Source organism: Anomaloglossus baeobatrachus, chromosome 1, assembly GCF_048569485.1.
Source record: "Anomaloglossus baeobatrachus isolate aAnoBae1 chromosome 1, aAnoBae1.hap1, whole genome shotgun sequence".
In the NCBI taxonomy this organism is placed as follows: domain Eukaryota; kingdom Metazoa; phylum Chordata; class Amphibia; order Anura; family Aromobatidae; genus Anomaloglossus; species Anomaloglossus baeobatrachus.
In genome coordinates, this window is record NC_134353.1 from 953,512,852 (window position 1) to 953,526,168 (window position 13,317).

Here is a 13,317-nt window from a genome sequence, read left to right on the forward strand (position 1 = left end):
GGGACTAAGAAGCCATCGTCTCCTATTACACTCATGTCAGTGTTTGATAACAGAATACAGAATATGGAGACATAAACCCCAATATCAGTGACTGACAGCCGGGCTCCTGCCACAATGATTGGGATTGGAGATAACGCTGAGCCTCATCTTTACCCCTTAAGATGCTGCGCTTAGTAGCAAAGAAGGACTCTAGGTGGTTATATAATGGAGGGGACTTTCTCTCTCACCCGTGAGACCCAATGGACTAAATAAATATATATTTTTAAAAAAATGAATGTGCACCGGAATAAAAAAAGTCTAAAACCTTTTTATTTTTACAAATATAGAAAATAGCCACCTATAGAGTGTAACCCATACAATAAAGTTAATACGTTATTTTGACATAAAGGGTTTCTTGAAGTCAAACAGAAGAGAAGGTATTTTCCCTCTGGAAATAGGAATATCAGGTTACAGGGAAGTTGGGTTATTGGGGATAATTTAAAGGTGGTAAAGACTAGGACTCAATCCCAATCTCCAGAGTAAAGGCCATAGAGATCAGAGGATGACTGATCAGCTTGGCCAAACAATTGTATAACCAGAAATGCTTAGATCCTAAAAATCATCATTAATGGGTACAAGATGGAGTTACTCTCCAATCCAACGTTGTATTAATTGATGCCACGCCTACTAGTCGAATTCTGACCGGCAGCATGCATATCGCAGAATTGCGTTGTGTGACCGCCGTTCCCAGCTCAAAAACCGGTGAATCCTCGCAGCAAACAGTGTGCGCACTGGGAGGGTGCATAAGTCTGCAGTCACAAAGAGAGACTGACGACTTAACATTTAAGGCCAGAGAACCCCTTTAACAGAGTAGCTGTGACTCTAGACAATCATCCATCCAGAATTAACCAGCACTGAGGCATGTGAGCAGTGAGTGTAAATGGCTTCTCCCAAAATGTGATGGGGCAAACCAAACAAGAAATTGCACCCTCCTGAATAGAGTGAAACTGGAAGCAAAACATAAGAAATAAAGACAACATCCTTCATCAGTTGTACGAACACAAAACAGGCAGTGTCCAACCAAGAGGGAAAGCAACCAATAACCAGAAAGCACCGGTTTGAACCCCAGAGAGGAGCCATGAGAATACCTTAGTAGGCATGAAATCCCTCATTGCCTCCCAGACGCACTGTGTGGAGGAATCATGACAGCACCCTCTTCTAGGCGTCACAATCATGCTTTACGATGTCCAGTGTCATCTGCATCTCTATACAAAGCCGGGCGTACCTCTCGGCATTGAGCATGTCCAACGCCAGGTGTAGGCTCACTGCTCATGGTCAGAAGTCACCGCACTTCCGGTCATGCACACTATATATCTCTGAAGCCAACAACAGAAGAATCCAAGAAAAGGAACACCGGGCACTAATCAGCTCACCGACCGACCTCCAAGCAAATTCACCTTTCCACTCAAAGTCCGGTACAGCTCGCTCCGGCATAGTTACAGCTTTGCTCTGGGCACTGGTGCTCCTTCCAAGCATAAGTCCCATCCATAAGAAGCAAATGAAGAGGAGGGCACTCACCGGGCTGCCGTATATAAAAAGTCTGTTTATTTCAGCATCAGGTAAAATATAAAAACAGCGGGGGAGAGGAGGGGGAAATGCACGGCACAGCAGACGACGGCCGTTTAGTGCTTAACAAGCGCTTCACCAGGTCTACAAACACATGACGTCAGATCCCCTTTCTTATAGGGCAACACCCCACAAAGGAAATATCAGAAACTTATAAAAACATTTTAAAAACATCAATAAACAACAAAAATGTTTCAAATATGATCCACTAGAGAATACTATTCATTCAATTATTAACAGAAATTGTCATTTAATAGAGAAAGATGGGGATCTAACCGATTTGGCAAGACATAGACCAATAGTAGCCTTCAAAAGATGCAAAAATTTGGGTGATATTTTGGTTAAAAAAAGATTTGTGCCACCCACTACCTGGTTGCATAAATATAGCCCAAAAGGGAATTACAAGTGTGGCAGTTGTTCATTTTGCAAGTTTCACTGCACAGATAGACCTCTAAAAATAGGGAACATCTGGCATATTACTAAACAACTGATCACTTCCAAAACCAAAATGGTGTTAAATATCATTTTTTTGCCCGTGCGGAATGTACTACATCGGGAAAACTATCCGGCCGCTCTTTCTTAGATTTAGAGAGCACCGCAACTCTATAATAGAGACAGGTATTGGTGCAACTAAAATGATTTCACATGTTAGAGACCTACATGGAGCCAATAAAAAATACTAACTTTTGCTGGTTTAGAGCAAGTGGAGCCCAGAGCAGAAGGAGATCTCCATAACATTCTACTACAAAGGGAAGCTCAATATATAATAAAGTACAATGCTCTGGGCCCGCTAGGGTTAAACGAGAAAAACGATCTCTGTGTTCTTGTACGATTAGAAAAGCCGGAGATTTCTTGCTTTTTTCATGTCTTTGTTATAAGTGTTACAGTCTGATGTTGTTTATTGATGTTTTTAAAATGGTTTTTATAAGTTTCTGATATTTCCTCTGTGGGGTGTTCCCCTATAAGAAAGGGGATCTGACGTCATGTGTTTGTAGACCTGGTGAAGTGCTGGTTAATCACGAAACGGCCGTCGTCTGCTGTGCCGTGCATCCCCTCCCCCCGCTGTTTTTATTTCATGCTGAAACAAAAAGACTTTTTGTATGTGGCAGCCCAGTGAGTGCCCTCCTCTTTTGCTTCTTACATCTCTGAAGTCAGGACACGTACAGCTGGCTTCAGAGTAAAAAAATCTGTGTGTGCTACTACGTATACGCTGAGACTGTTGGGCAAGGATTCTAGATATCTATACAGAACTGCTCGTTCTGGGTGCTAGTATGCTGTCCGCACTTTCTTCCAAACTGGGCTGGAATAATTAAACACTGGTGGCAGCTACATTATGGCAAGGATTGTTTTGTAGGATTAAGGACAAACTGGCTGGTCAAGATGTGCCGTCTTCTCTGGGCGACCTGGTTTTGCTGGCTATCCACATTGACCTCAGGTTCCAAGAATGATCCAGAGAGATGAACCTAGAGAAAAGACTGTTGCGCCTGGTTCCTTCATTCCAGAAACCCCATATGCCATGACCCAGAGTTTCTGTGACTCCTCCCGAGCCCATGGAAGCGGATCAAATGCATCCAGAAAAGCTCCACTGAGAGATCCATCCCACTGGAGAGGGGTGCTTCTACTGCGGAAGTACGGCTCACCTGATTCGTTTCTGTCCAAGAATTCCGGGAAACTGCCAACCTGAGGGTCAGTAGGAGAGGCTACCCTAGGTGAGAATGTTTCATTACTATTTATTTATATCCCTGTTTGTAACTAGTGGCAACACCTGATTCACAGAGTTGGCCTTATTGGACTCTGGTTGCACCGGGAACTTTGTACAGCAGGCCATTGTGGATCAGTATCTGATTCAGGTCCATCAGCTACAAGCTCCCTATTCAGTGTCCTCTGTGGATGGAAAGCCCTTGTTAGAGGCTATCCATTTAATCACTGAGCAAGTTGACCTTCAGATGGAAATGCTGCACATGGAGAGAATCACTTTCTACTTGTTACCAAGAATGTTGCATTTACTGTTATTGAGTCTGCCATGGCTTTGGAGGCATGAACCGATTTTAGAATGGAGATCCAGAGATACTGGAATTGTTTGACTGTATCCGTGGTTCCAGGATCTTCTCCAAGCTTGACCTCCGTGGTGCGTACAACCTCGTCCAGATATGGTTGGGTGATGAATGGAAGATTGCTTTTAATGCCCGTAACGGTCACTATGAGTATCGGGAAATACAATTTGGGCTCAGCAATGTTCTGGCAATCGTCCAGGAATTTGTGAATGATATATTTCAGGACCCTCCTCTACCCATGCGGGGTGGTGTACCTGGACGACATCCTGGTGGTCTCTCCTGATCTCTCTACACACAGGAACTACAGAGACTAAGTGAGAATCAATTATACGCCAATTTGAGAAGTGCCCCCCTTGAACTGTCGTCCCTCCCTTTGCTTGGTAATTTTGTAATCGTAATCTTGGACACCAGCCTGAAGATTGACCCGGACAAGGTGTCAGTGGTGCTGAAGTGGCCCTGTCCTGATGGAGTAAAGGTGATTCAACTGTTCCTCAGTTTTGCCAATTATTACCATCAGTTCATCCCTCAGTTTTCTTCCCAGATTCTGCGCATTACTGCCTTGACAAGCAAGAGGGCGAATCCTAAGATGTGGACTCCAGAAGAAGACAGTGCATTTATCGCCCTCAAGCAGGCCTTCTTTTTGGCTTGGCGCTGCATAGATCGGACATTAATGGGAAGTTCTTCCTGGAAGTGGATGCTTTGTCCTCCAGGGTTGGTGCAGTTCTCACACAGAAGTCTACCTGCTGGTAAGGCATTAATCTGCGGTTTCTGTTCCAGGGTCTTCTTTGCTTCTAAGCGCAATTCGCTACCGAGCACTGTTAGCGATTAAGATGGCTTTGTAAGAGTGGCAATACCTTCTGGGGGGGTCGGGGGTGCATCCAGTCATCATCTACACTGACCACAAGTACTTACAGTTGGCTCAGAGGCTGAGTCAGTGCTAAACCCGCTGGATGCTGTTCTTCGCTCATTTTGACTTTGTTCTTTACTTCCGTCCGGCCGAGACAAACGTCTAGGCAGATGTAATGCACTTTCCAGGACCTTTCTACTGCCGATCAAGAAGAAGAGCCTCAACATATTGACCCCCTCTGAGATGTTCCCGGTGGCACCAGTAAACGTGTCTTAAGTCTCATCCGGAAAGACGTTCGTTGCTGAGGCAGATGGGTGTGTGTTGCAACAGAGTCTGTCTTCTAAGCTGGTCGGTGACGCTGAACAAATGAAGACAACTCTGCTGATCTTGCATTACTGGTGGCCAATGCTTCCTAAAGACTATGTGGAATTTGTCTCAGCCTGTCCCTCGTCTGCTCATAACAAAACCTCAAGTGTGAGTACTCTGCTCGTTCCATATAGTGTATGGTCAGCAGCCCAAAATCCAGTTCCCTATGGCGATTTCCCCCAGCAACCCTGCAGCCGATGCTCCCGTCAATACTTTCTTCGATGTCTGGGCGGAGACCAAGTCCTCCCTGGAGCAGTCCTCCATCTAAATGAAGAGTCATGCGGATAAAAGACGCCTAGACCTCACTTTGTTCCAGCCAGGAGACAATCCCAGATATGTCTGCCTCAAGTTACTGTCCTACAAGTTAGGTCCCTGCATTATCAGTTCCTTCAAGGTGCTCCAGCTGATCAATGATGTGTCCTACAAGCTAACGCTTCCATCCTCCTTGCGTATTCACAACTTGTTCCATGTTTCTCTCCTCCAACCTGTCCTGAGCCGCTACTTCCAGGATTCTGGAAAGGGTTCAAAGTAAAATCCTCCTCTTGGAGGACTAGAAGGGGTTTGGTCCGGAGGAGAGATCATGGGAGCCCAATAAAAATATGTCCTTCTTCTCCTTAAAGGGAACCAATAATCAATATTTTTGTATATAAGCTGAAGCTAGTGCTATACTGTCACTATCAGGCAGATTATCTACATACCATTAGTGGGCAGCTCGGATGTTTAGGCTTTCAAATCTAAGAAAGTGAAGTTGGAAAATTCGTCAGCTTTTTGATTGACAGTTTCACTGCAGCAGATAATAGCAGGGTGGGTTATGCACATGGATTCGCACCCACCCGCCTATTATTCCTCCCTCTCTCTGGCTCTATGCTAATTTTTCTATTCAGTAAGATGGCGTCGGGAGTTGGCGCCTGCGCATAGCGCTTATCTCTGCGCCATCTTTCTGAAGTCCGTGTTACCCCCTGTCATTATATTCTTGTGTCCCCGCTGTTTTGGGGCGGTCCGGTGTCCTGTAGCGATCCCTCGGTCACAAAGAGAGCTGAAGAAGCAAGGGCGCATGCGCCGCCCTCAGCCACAAGAATATGATGACGGGGGGGTAACATGGACTTCAGAAAGATGGCACCGGAGATAAGCGCTATGCACATGGGTTGTCCATGTGCAATCTGTGAAATGTGATTCGTATTCCGTGATTGCACATGGACATATACTCACCTGTCCCGTTCCTGCTCTCCGTGGTGCTGAAGTCTCCAGCTCTGCAGCATCCGACCCCCGCCGCTCTCTGTCCTCTGCAGCTAATAATGAATATGCACGACAGTAATGAGCCGGGCAGGAAGCAGCTGCTAGGGAGGCAGAACACAGCGTCACTGGAGATGGGTGAGTTGAAAATGTTTATTATTTTCAATGTAAGTTTTTTTTCTGGTATGTGTTTCACGGACCACACCGTAGTGTGGTCCGTGGGACATCAGTGATGCCAGAAAAAAATGGACTTGTCTCCGTGCGGCAATCACTGACACGCGTGTACACCGTACAGAGACACGGTCAGTGAAAAATCGCTTGATGTGTGAGCGGAGCCATTGATTATAATGGGTCTTCGTATGTCAGTGATTCTGGTACGTATAAAAAAAGCACATATGTACCATAATCACTGACGTCTGAAACAGGCCTCAGAGATTCCTGTAAAAGGAGGGGGGGGCGTAAGGAGGGGTGGTGGGCTACTGTAACGCCCATACCTGCATCCCCGCACTGTCCTGCCCTTCCTCCTCGGCTTCAATGTCAGCACACTCACCAACCCGTCTGTTCCGTCACCGGTCCCTACTGCCACCTCCCGGGACCTGTGCACGCCGCATAGCTCTCCTGGTAGCAATCTTAGGGCGTGCATGCAGCTTTTCTGAAAGGGCCAATGAGCCCTAACCCGGAAGTGCCTCTCAGCCTATGGCTGAGAGCCACTTGGTATTTAAACTACCGTGGTCTATTCCTAGAAACACGTTGTTAGTTGTTAAGGTTCCTTACCTATGTGCTGCTGCTGTGTTACTTACAATTGTTTGTTTCGTAGTCTCAGCTGCTGCAGCTGAATCGTACTCTATCGGCCAAGCCTGCTGTACTGGCTACTGTACTGGCTCTCTGATGAAGCACATTTGGCTGATATGGTACGATGGTACCATATCAGCCAAATGTGCTTCATCAGAGACTGTCAGTGTCCATACCCCTGGGGTGGTGCTGTGACAGCTGACATCTCCCTGAGTGGCAACTGGTATCTACTTGAAGCGCAAATACACCCTCACCAAATACACCCTCATCAAACAGAGGCTGTGGTGGCAAACTGGTGCGAGCCATAGCCACGTCCCTAAGGTATTCTGTGTGCTGTGGTTCAGTGGGTCCACTCCCTTCTTGCACCTGAAGCCCAGTTGTTAGGTCCTTCCACTACTCCAAAGTCCAAATTATTTGATCCTGTGTACCGGAGATTGTCTGTGGCAGAACTTTCATGACTCCATTTTGAGTGGTCACCCAGGGGTCCCAGCTACCCTGAAAGCTATTGCTAAACTCTTTTGGTGGTCATCCATGCTTAATGATATTAAAGATTTTGTATCCGTTTGTGAAATCTGCGCACGCTAAAGGCCGTCATAGCCGGGGAATTGGCTGCATTTTGTCCATGAATTTCATCACTGATTTTGCTTTTGTCAACTTTCAGAGAATTCACAGAAATTTTTCTTTCCAGACCTAATCTTGACTTTCACTGTTAACGGCCATTTTTTAATTACATATCAAACCGAGGAAAGGGCAACTTGAAAACACTTTGCTATCTTCCTATAGCCTTCTCCTGCTTTGTGGGCCTGCACCATTTTCAGAGTGCTAGGCAGCTGCTTAGAAGAACCCATGGCTGTTGTTTTTTGGCACAAGGTTAGAGGAGGCTGTGGTGGTGTTATAAAGCTGTGCAATTTCCATCACCTGGTCTTTCCTAATGATGGTGAACAAGCCATAAAGGCCCCGTCACACACAACGAGATCGCTAACGAGATTGTTGCTGCATCACCGTTTTCGTGACGCAGCAGGTATTCTCCACCCTGATGAAGATTTTAACATATCGCCATTCAAAACGTACGTTGCCTTTGTGAGGTCTTTGCTAAGACCAGGCTGGGCCATACCACCCCACCACTGATTGGTAGATATACCAAAGACAGTATGGCAATCGCCTTAATATGATGGGGCCTTGAGGGGCAATTGTGTTGACAGGTTGACATTGAATTGAATTGTATTTGATACATGCACCGGAATGGGTGCATTACTATGCTATATTATTGTTGCCTGAGACTAAGCCCTGATATGGTATATATCCCAGCTCTGGGTCTTGTAAATTGTGGATTTTATGTGACTTTATGGTTATTCACCTTCTGTATCTAATAAAATTGTCCATTTTTGCACATGTGTTATGAATGTGTAAATTATTTGATATGATCTATTTCTTGCTATAAAAATATGTAATAAAGTTCTATATTTTTGCAGGTAACTAGTTTATGACTCATTCTTTGATAAATTGGACTATGATTCCCAGTTTTTCCTCTTGTTTAGTGATATGCTGCTTTGGAGGTGGATGTGGCCCCTTTATTTCATGAGCTTTTGTGAAGCTGCACAGGTAGCACTAGTAATGGGGGGCATTTTACTACCGTGTTTTCCAAAAATAAGTCACTGTCTTATACTTTTTTGCCCCCCCCCCCACCCCCCCAAAAAAAAGCACTAGGGCTTATTTTTGGAGGAGGTCTTATTTTTGGAGAAACATGACTGGGGGTAAGTTTATCCCCCCCAAAAAAGCAGACACCCACTTTCCAGGAGACACATTCTTACCAGACCCGGATGTCTGCATGGCTCCCAGGTCCTCCCTGTGATCTCCGGTGGGTGCTGCACGCCGTCCTCCCATGCTTTTGGCTGACTGACACTGACACTCACACACTCATTACATCCAGTGTTACAAAATACTTCTGGCCGCAGGGAATGATGGGAGGAAGTCACGTGTCTGGCCCGCAGGTCCTGTAAGCAAGCATTCTTGTGCTCCACTGCACAGCCTCCCAGGATTCTGCCAGCCAGAAGAAATCGGTGTCGCTGGATGAGGTGAGTATGTGTGTGATGTGATGTGTATGTGATCCAATGTTTGTTGTGTGTGTGATCTGATTTTGTGTGTGTGTGTGTGTGTGTGTGTGTGTGTGTGTGTGTGTGTGTGATCACTGCAGGGCCTTACGCTCTGTGTCTGTGGAGTGTGATTGCGGGGTGCCCGCTTTCTATAATGAAGTGTACTGCAGTATCTCTAACTTTTTTTAGCTGCACGGACACTCCATTATTGAACCGCGGCTAGGGCTTATTTTCGGGGGAGGGCTTATATTTAAGCCTTAAGGCCCTGCCACACACAGAGATAAATCTGCGGCAGATCTGTGGTTGCAGTGAAATTCTGGACAATCAGTGCCAGGTTTGTGGCTGTGTACAAATGGAACAATATATCCATGATTTCACTGCAACCACTGATCTGCCAAAGCTTTATCTCTGTGTGTGGTGGGGCCTTTACTCCGAAAATGCTGAAAATTCCTGCTAGGGCTTTTTTTTGGGGGTGGCTTATTTTTGGAAAAACACGGTATATGGAATCAATGTGGGGCCATTACACTGTCTACAGGATTATGATGGGGCCATTATACTGTATGTGAGAAATTATACAGTATGAAGGATTGTGTGGGGTCCATCATACTGTGCGTGTGGAGGAATTCACAGTGGGGGTATCATAAATGCCCCCAAAGACTGTATCTGTTTATACCTGGAGCCAGAAGAAGCTCTTAAGGTTAAACAGGATCCGTGCTCGCACAAGACTCCCAGCACAGAGTGGAGAACTACAGATCCCAGTACGCTGCAGAGACACAGACTCCCTGCTGAATGGCACCACAAATCACAGCCACACTAATGTCACACAGCACTGCGCCTGCGCCCCCAGTGCTGTCCACAGAGCAAATGCGGCACCGCCTAGATGTAGAAACCGGGGTAAATGGTTAAATGACGGTTACTCTGTAAACGTTTCTCTGTATTGTTTACTATGAAGTTTACGTTGTTTTAATCGTCTCCTCATTTTTCCATTCAGATTCCTATAATAAAGAATCCTCTGCTGATCACATCTCTGCGAGAACGAAGGACAGAGGCAAGATGGCGGAGAGGATAATACACCTCACCCTGGAGATAATCTTCCATCTTACTGGAGAGGTGAGAGGCTCTGATGTCATCACATTACATCATTATCTATGGGGATAACAGAGGATATGACCGGGGAGGTGAGAGGTTCTGATGTCATCACATTACATCATTATCTATGGGGATAACAGAGGATATGACCGGGGAGGTGAGAGGCTGTGATGTCATCACATTACATCATTATCTATGGGGATAACAGAGGATATGACCGGGGAGGTGAGAGGCTGTGATGTCACCACATTACATCATTATCTATGGGAATAACAGAGGATATGACCGGGGAGGTGAGAGGTTCTGATGTCATCACATTACATCATTATCTATGGGGATAACAGAGGATATGACCGGGGAGGTGATGGACTCTGGAAATGTGTGTAGTGATATTATTAATGTCTCCACACTCAGGATTACACAGTAGTGAAGATCTCTAGTGATCGCTGTCAGGCCCCTGTGTGTGAAGGACGGGGAGGAGCCCTGAGCCCAATCCCGGGGCCTCCACCTCACCCCCGGATACATGAGGACATCAATGACCAGAAGATCCTAGAACTCACCAACAAGATGCTTGAGCTGCTGACTGGAGAGGTGACACTGCTGGGAATGCTGGGACATTATACAGGACAGCACTGGAGGATTCTGGGTGATGACGGTATCATTGTGTTGTCAGGTTCCTATAAGGTGTCAGGACATCACCGTCTATTTCTCCATGGAGGAGTGGGAGTATCTAGAAGGACACAAGGAGCGGTACAAGGAGGTGATGATGGAGGAGCCCCAGCCCCGCACATCACCAGGTAACAAACAGGACTGAATACACCCGGCCTATAATTATCTGTATGTAATAATGATGTCCTACTTTGTACAATATATAATATACAAATCATATTAGTGGCAGTATATATCCCCCCTCCCTACTCAGCAGAGCCAATAAAAAAGATACTCACTGCTCTTGACTCTTTTCCTACAGCGCCAATCCTTATAGTGGGGGATTTCAATACTTATCTACACCCCTTCCTGGATAAGCTACACACGGGCAATATTTTGCAGAATGCTTCACCGACCTCCTTTGCTAGAATGCTGAATGAAATAGGAATGGTAGATCTATGGCGCATGAAATACCCTGCAGTTAGACAATTCTCCTGTTACTCTAGCACACATCACACTATGTCTCGGATAGATCTGGCCGTCGGCAACTCGCTTATGATCCCATACATACAATCAGTGGCATATTTACCCAGAAGTGTATCTGATCACTCACCAATACACGTTACACTCCTGAGAGGGGACCCTATTATTTCACCTAGACCCATGTGGAGACTTAACCCTTTTTGGGTCCAGCTCATAGGGGGATCTTTACATACGGACATTTTGGAATTTTTTAACTTGAATGACGGTTCTATGTCACCTCAGATAGTATGGGATTCCATGAAGGCCTTCGTAAGAGGCCTGTATATCAGGGAAATTAGCACCCGAAAAAAACAAAATAGACAACATACTCAATACTTAACTGGAGAACTGACTGTGGCAGAAGCTGCGGTGATATTGAACCCGATAGAAACAAATAAACAGCACCTAGAAAGGGCACAAGTGTCATTGAGGGAACATCTTATGTCTATGGCAGCAAATAAACGCTTTTTCTCCAAGCAAAAATTTTTTGTAGAGGGGGAGGAAGTGGGACACCTACTGGCCACAATCATTAGGTCTCAGGATAGCTCTTCCTATATTACTAGGCTGGTCACAGACACGGGAGATGTAGTAGAAGATAGTGAGGGTATAGTCGCAGAAATGCGCTCATATTACTCTCGGCTGTATACCTCGGATTGTGACTTCACGACAGATGAGATTACACAATATTTAGACGCACTTCCCCTTCCCAGATTAACTGATGAAGAACGAGACCTATTAGATGGGGACGTTCTACTGGAGGAATTGGAGACAGCACTTAGTCAAACACAAAATGAAAAAGCCCCGGGTGTAGATGGTTTGCCAGGAGAGTTTTTCAAAACTTATGGCCCCTTGCTACTGCCTAAATTGCTCACAGTGTTTGAGGAGGCGGAGAGGCAAAAGGCTCTGCCATCTTCAATGAAAGAAGCACTAATAGTTTTAATTTTAAAACCGGGGAAAAACCCTGAAACACCAGAATCATACCGCCCGATTTCCCTCCTATCAACAGATGTTAAATTACTGGCGAAGGTGCTCGCTAACAGGATGTCCCGAGTTGTCTCATCTGTCGTGAATGAAGATCAAACTGGTTTTATTCCGAGTAGAGCCACAGCATTGAATCTTATAAGACTGTACTTGGGTTTGCAACTTACCGTATTTTTCGGACCATAAGACGCACTTTTTTCCCCTCAAATGTTGGGGGAAAGTGGGGGGTGCGTCTTATGGTCTGACTATAAGGTTGCGGGGAATGAGGGTGGAGCGGGTCATCGGCGGCACCAGCAGGTTGTAGCAGCCTGCAGCAGCCTGCCGTGACCACGTGGGCCCGCTCATTACATATGCACGCCCATCATCTCAGCGAAACCGGCGCTGACAGGTGGGCGGGGTGATGGGCGGGGGGGGGGGTGCGTGCATAATCAGCAGGCGGCCGTGATCACCCCTGGCAACTACAGCCTGGAGTGATCATGTGCGGCTGTATTCACTGCCCCCCCGTGCATGATTATCAGCGCGGGGTGCAGTGAATCAGTGTACTCACCCGTCACCGTGTGTGGAGCCGCCCCCCTGCAGCATCGCGTCTTCCTGTCTGTGCCGGCGGTCAGCTGATCTGGACACTAGCGGCGCGCACCGCGATAACGTCATCGCTGTGCGCACCGCTAGTATCCACCAGAATCGATCAGCTTACCGCCGGCACAGACAGGAAGACGCGATGCTGCAGACAACGGTGACGGCTCCACACAGCGGCGCTGCAGCTGAGACAGAGATCGGTGCTTCAGGGAGTGAGGAAAGGTAAGTATAAACGTTTATTTTTTTTTTCCTGTGCCACAGGATACACGCCATTTACCAGAATGGAGGTATAGCATGAGCAGGATGGATGGGGGTATTTCATGAGCAGGATGGATGGGGGCATATCATGAGCAGGATGGATGGGGGCATATCATGAGCAGGATGGATGGGGGCATATCATGAGCAGGATGGATGGGGGCATATCATGAGCAGGATGGATGGGGGTATTTCATGAGCAGGATGGATGGGGGCATATCATGAGCAGGATGGATGGGGGCATATCATGAGCAGG

General features: G+C 46.5%; 1 protein-coding gene across 1 annotated transcript in view; it reads left to right on the forward strand.

Moving 5' to 3' along the window:
• The window catches only part of LOC142257384 (uncharacterized), a 349,194-nt gene that overhangs the window by 5,826 nt on the left and 330,051 nt on the right, over positions 1-13,317 (forward strand). The window contains exons 7-9 of the mRNA XM_075329463.1: positions 9,982-10,100; positions 10,494-10,670; positions 10,753-10,876. Of these exons, the coding sequence (XP_075185578.1) occupies positions 9,982-10,100; positions 10,494-10,670; positions 10,753-10,876 (420 nt within the window). The remainder of the gene's footprint in view (positions 1-9,981; positions 10,101-10,493; positions 10,671-10,752; positions 10,877-13,317) is intronic.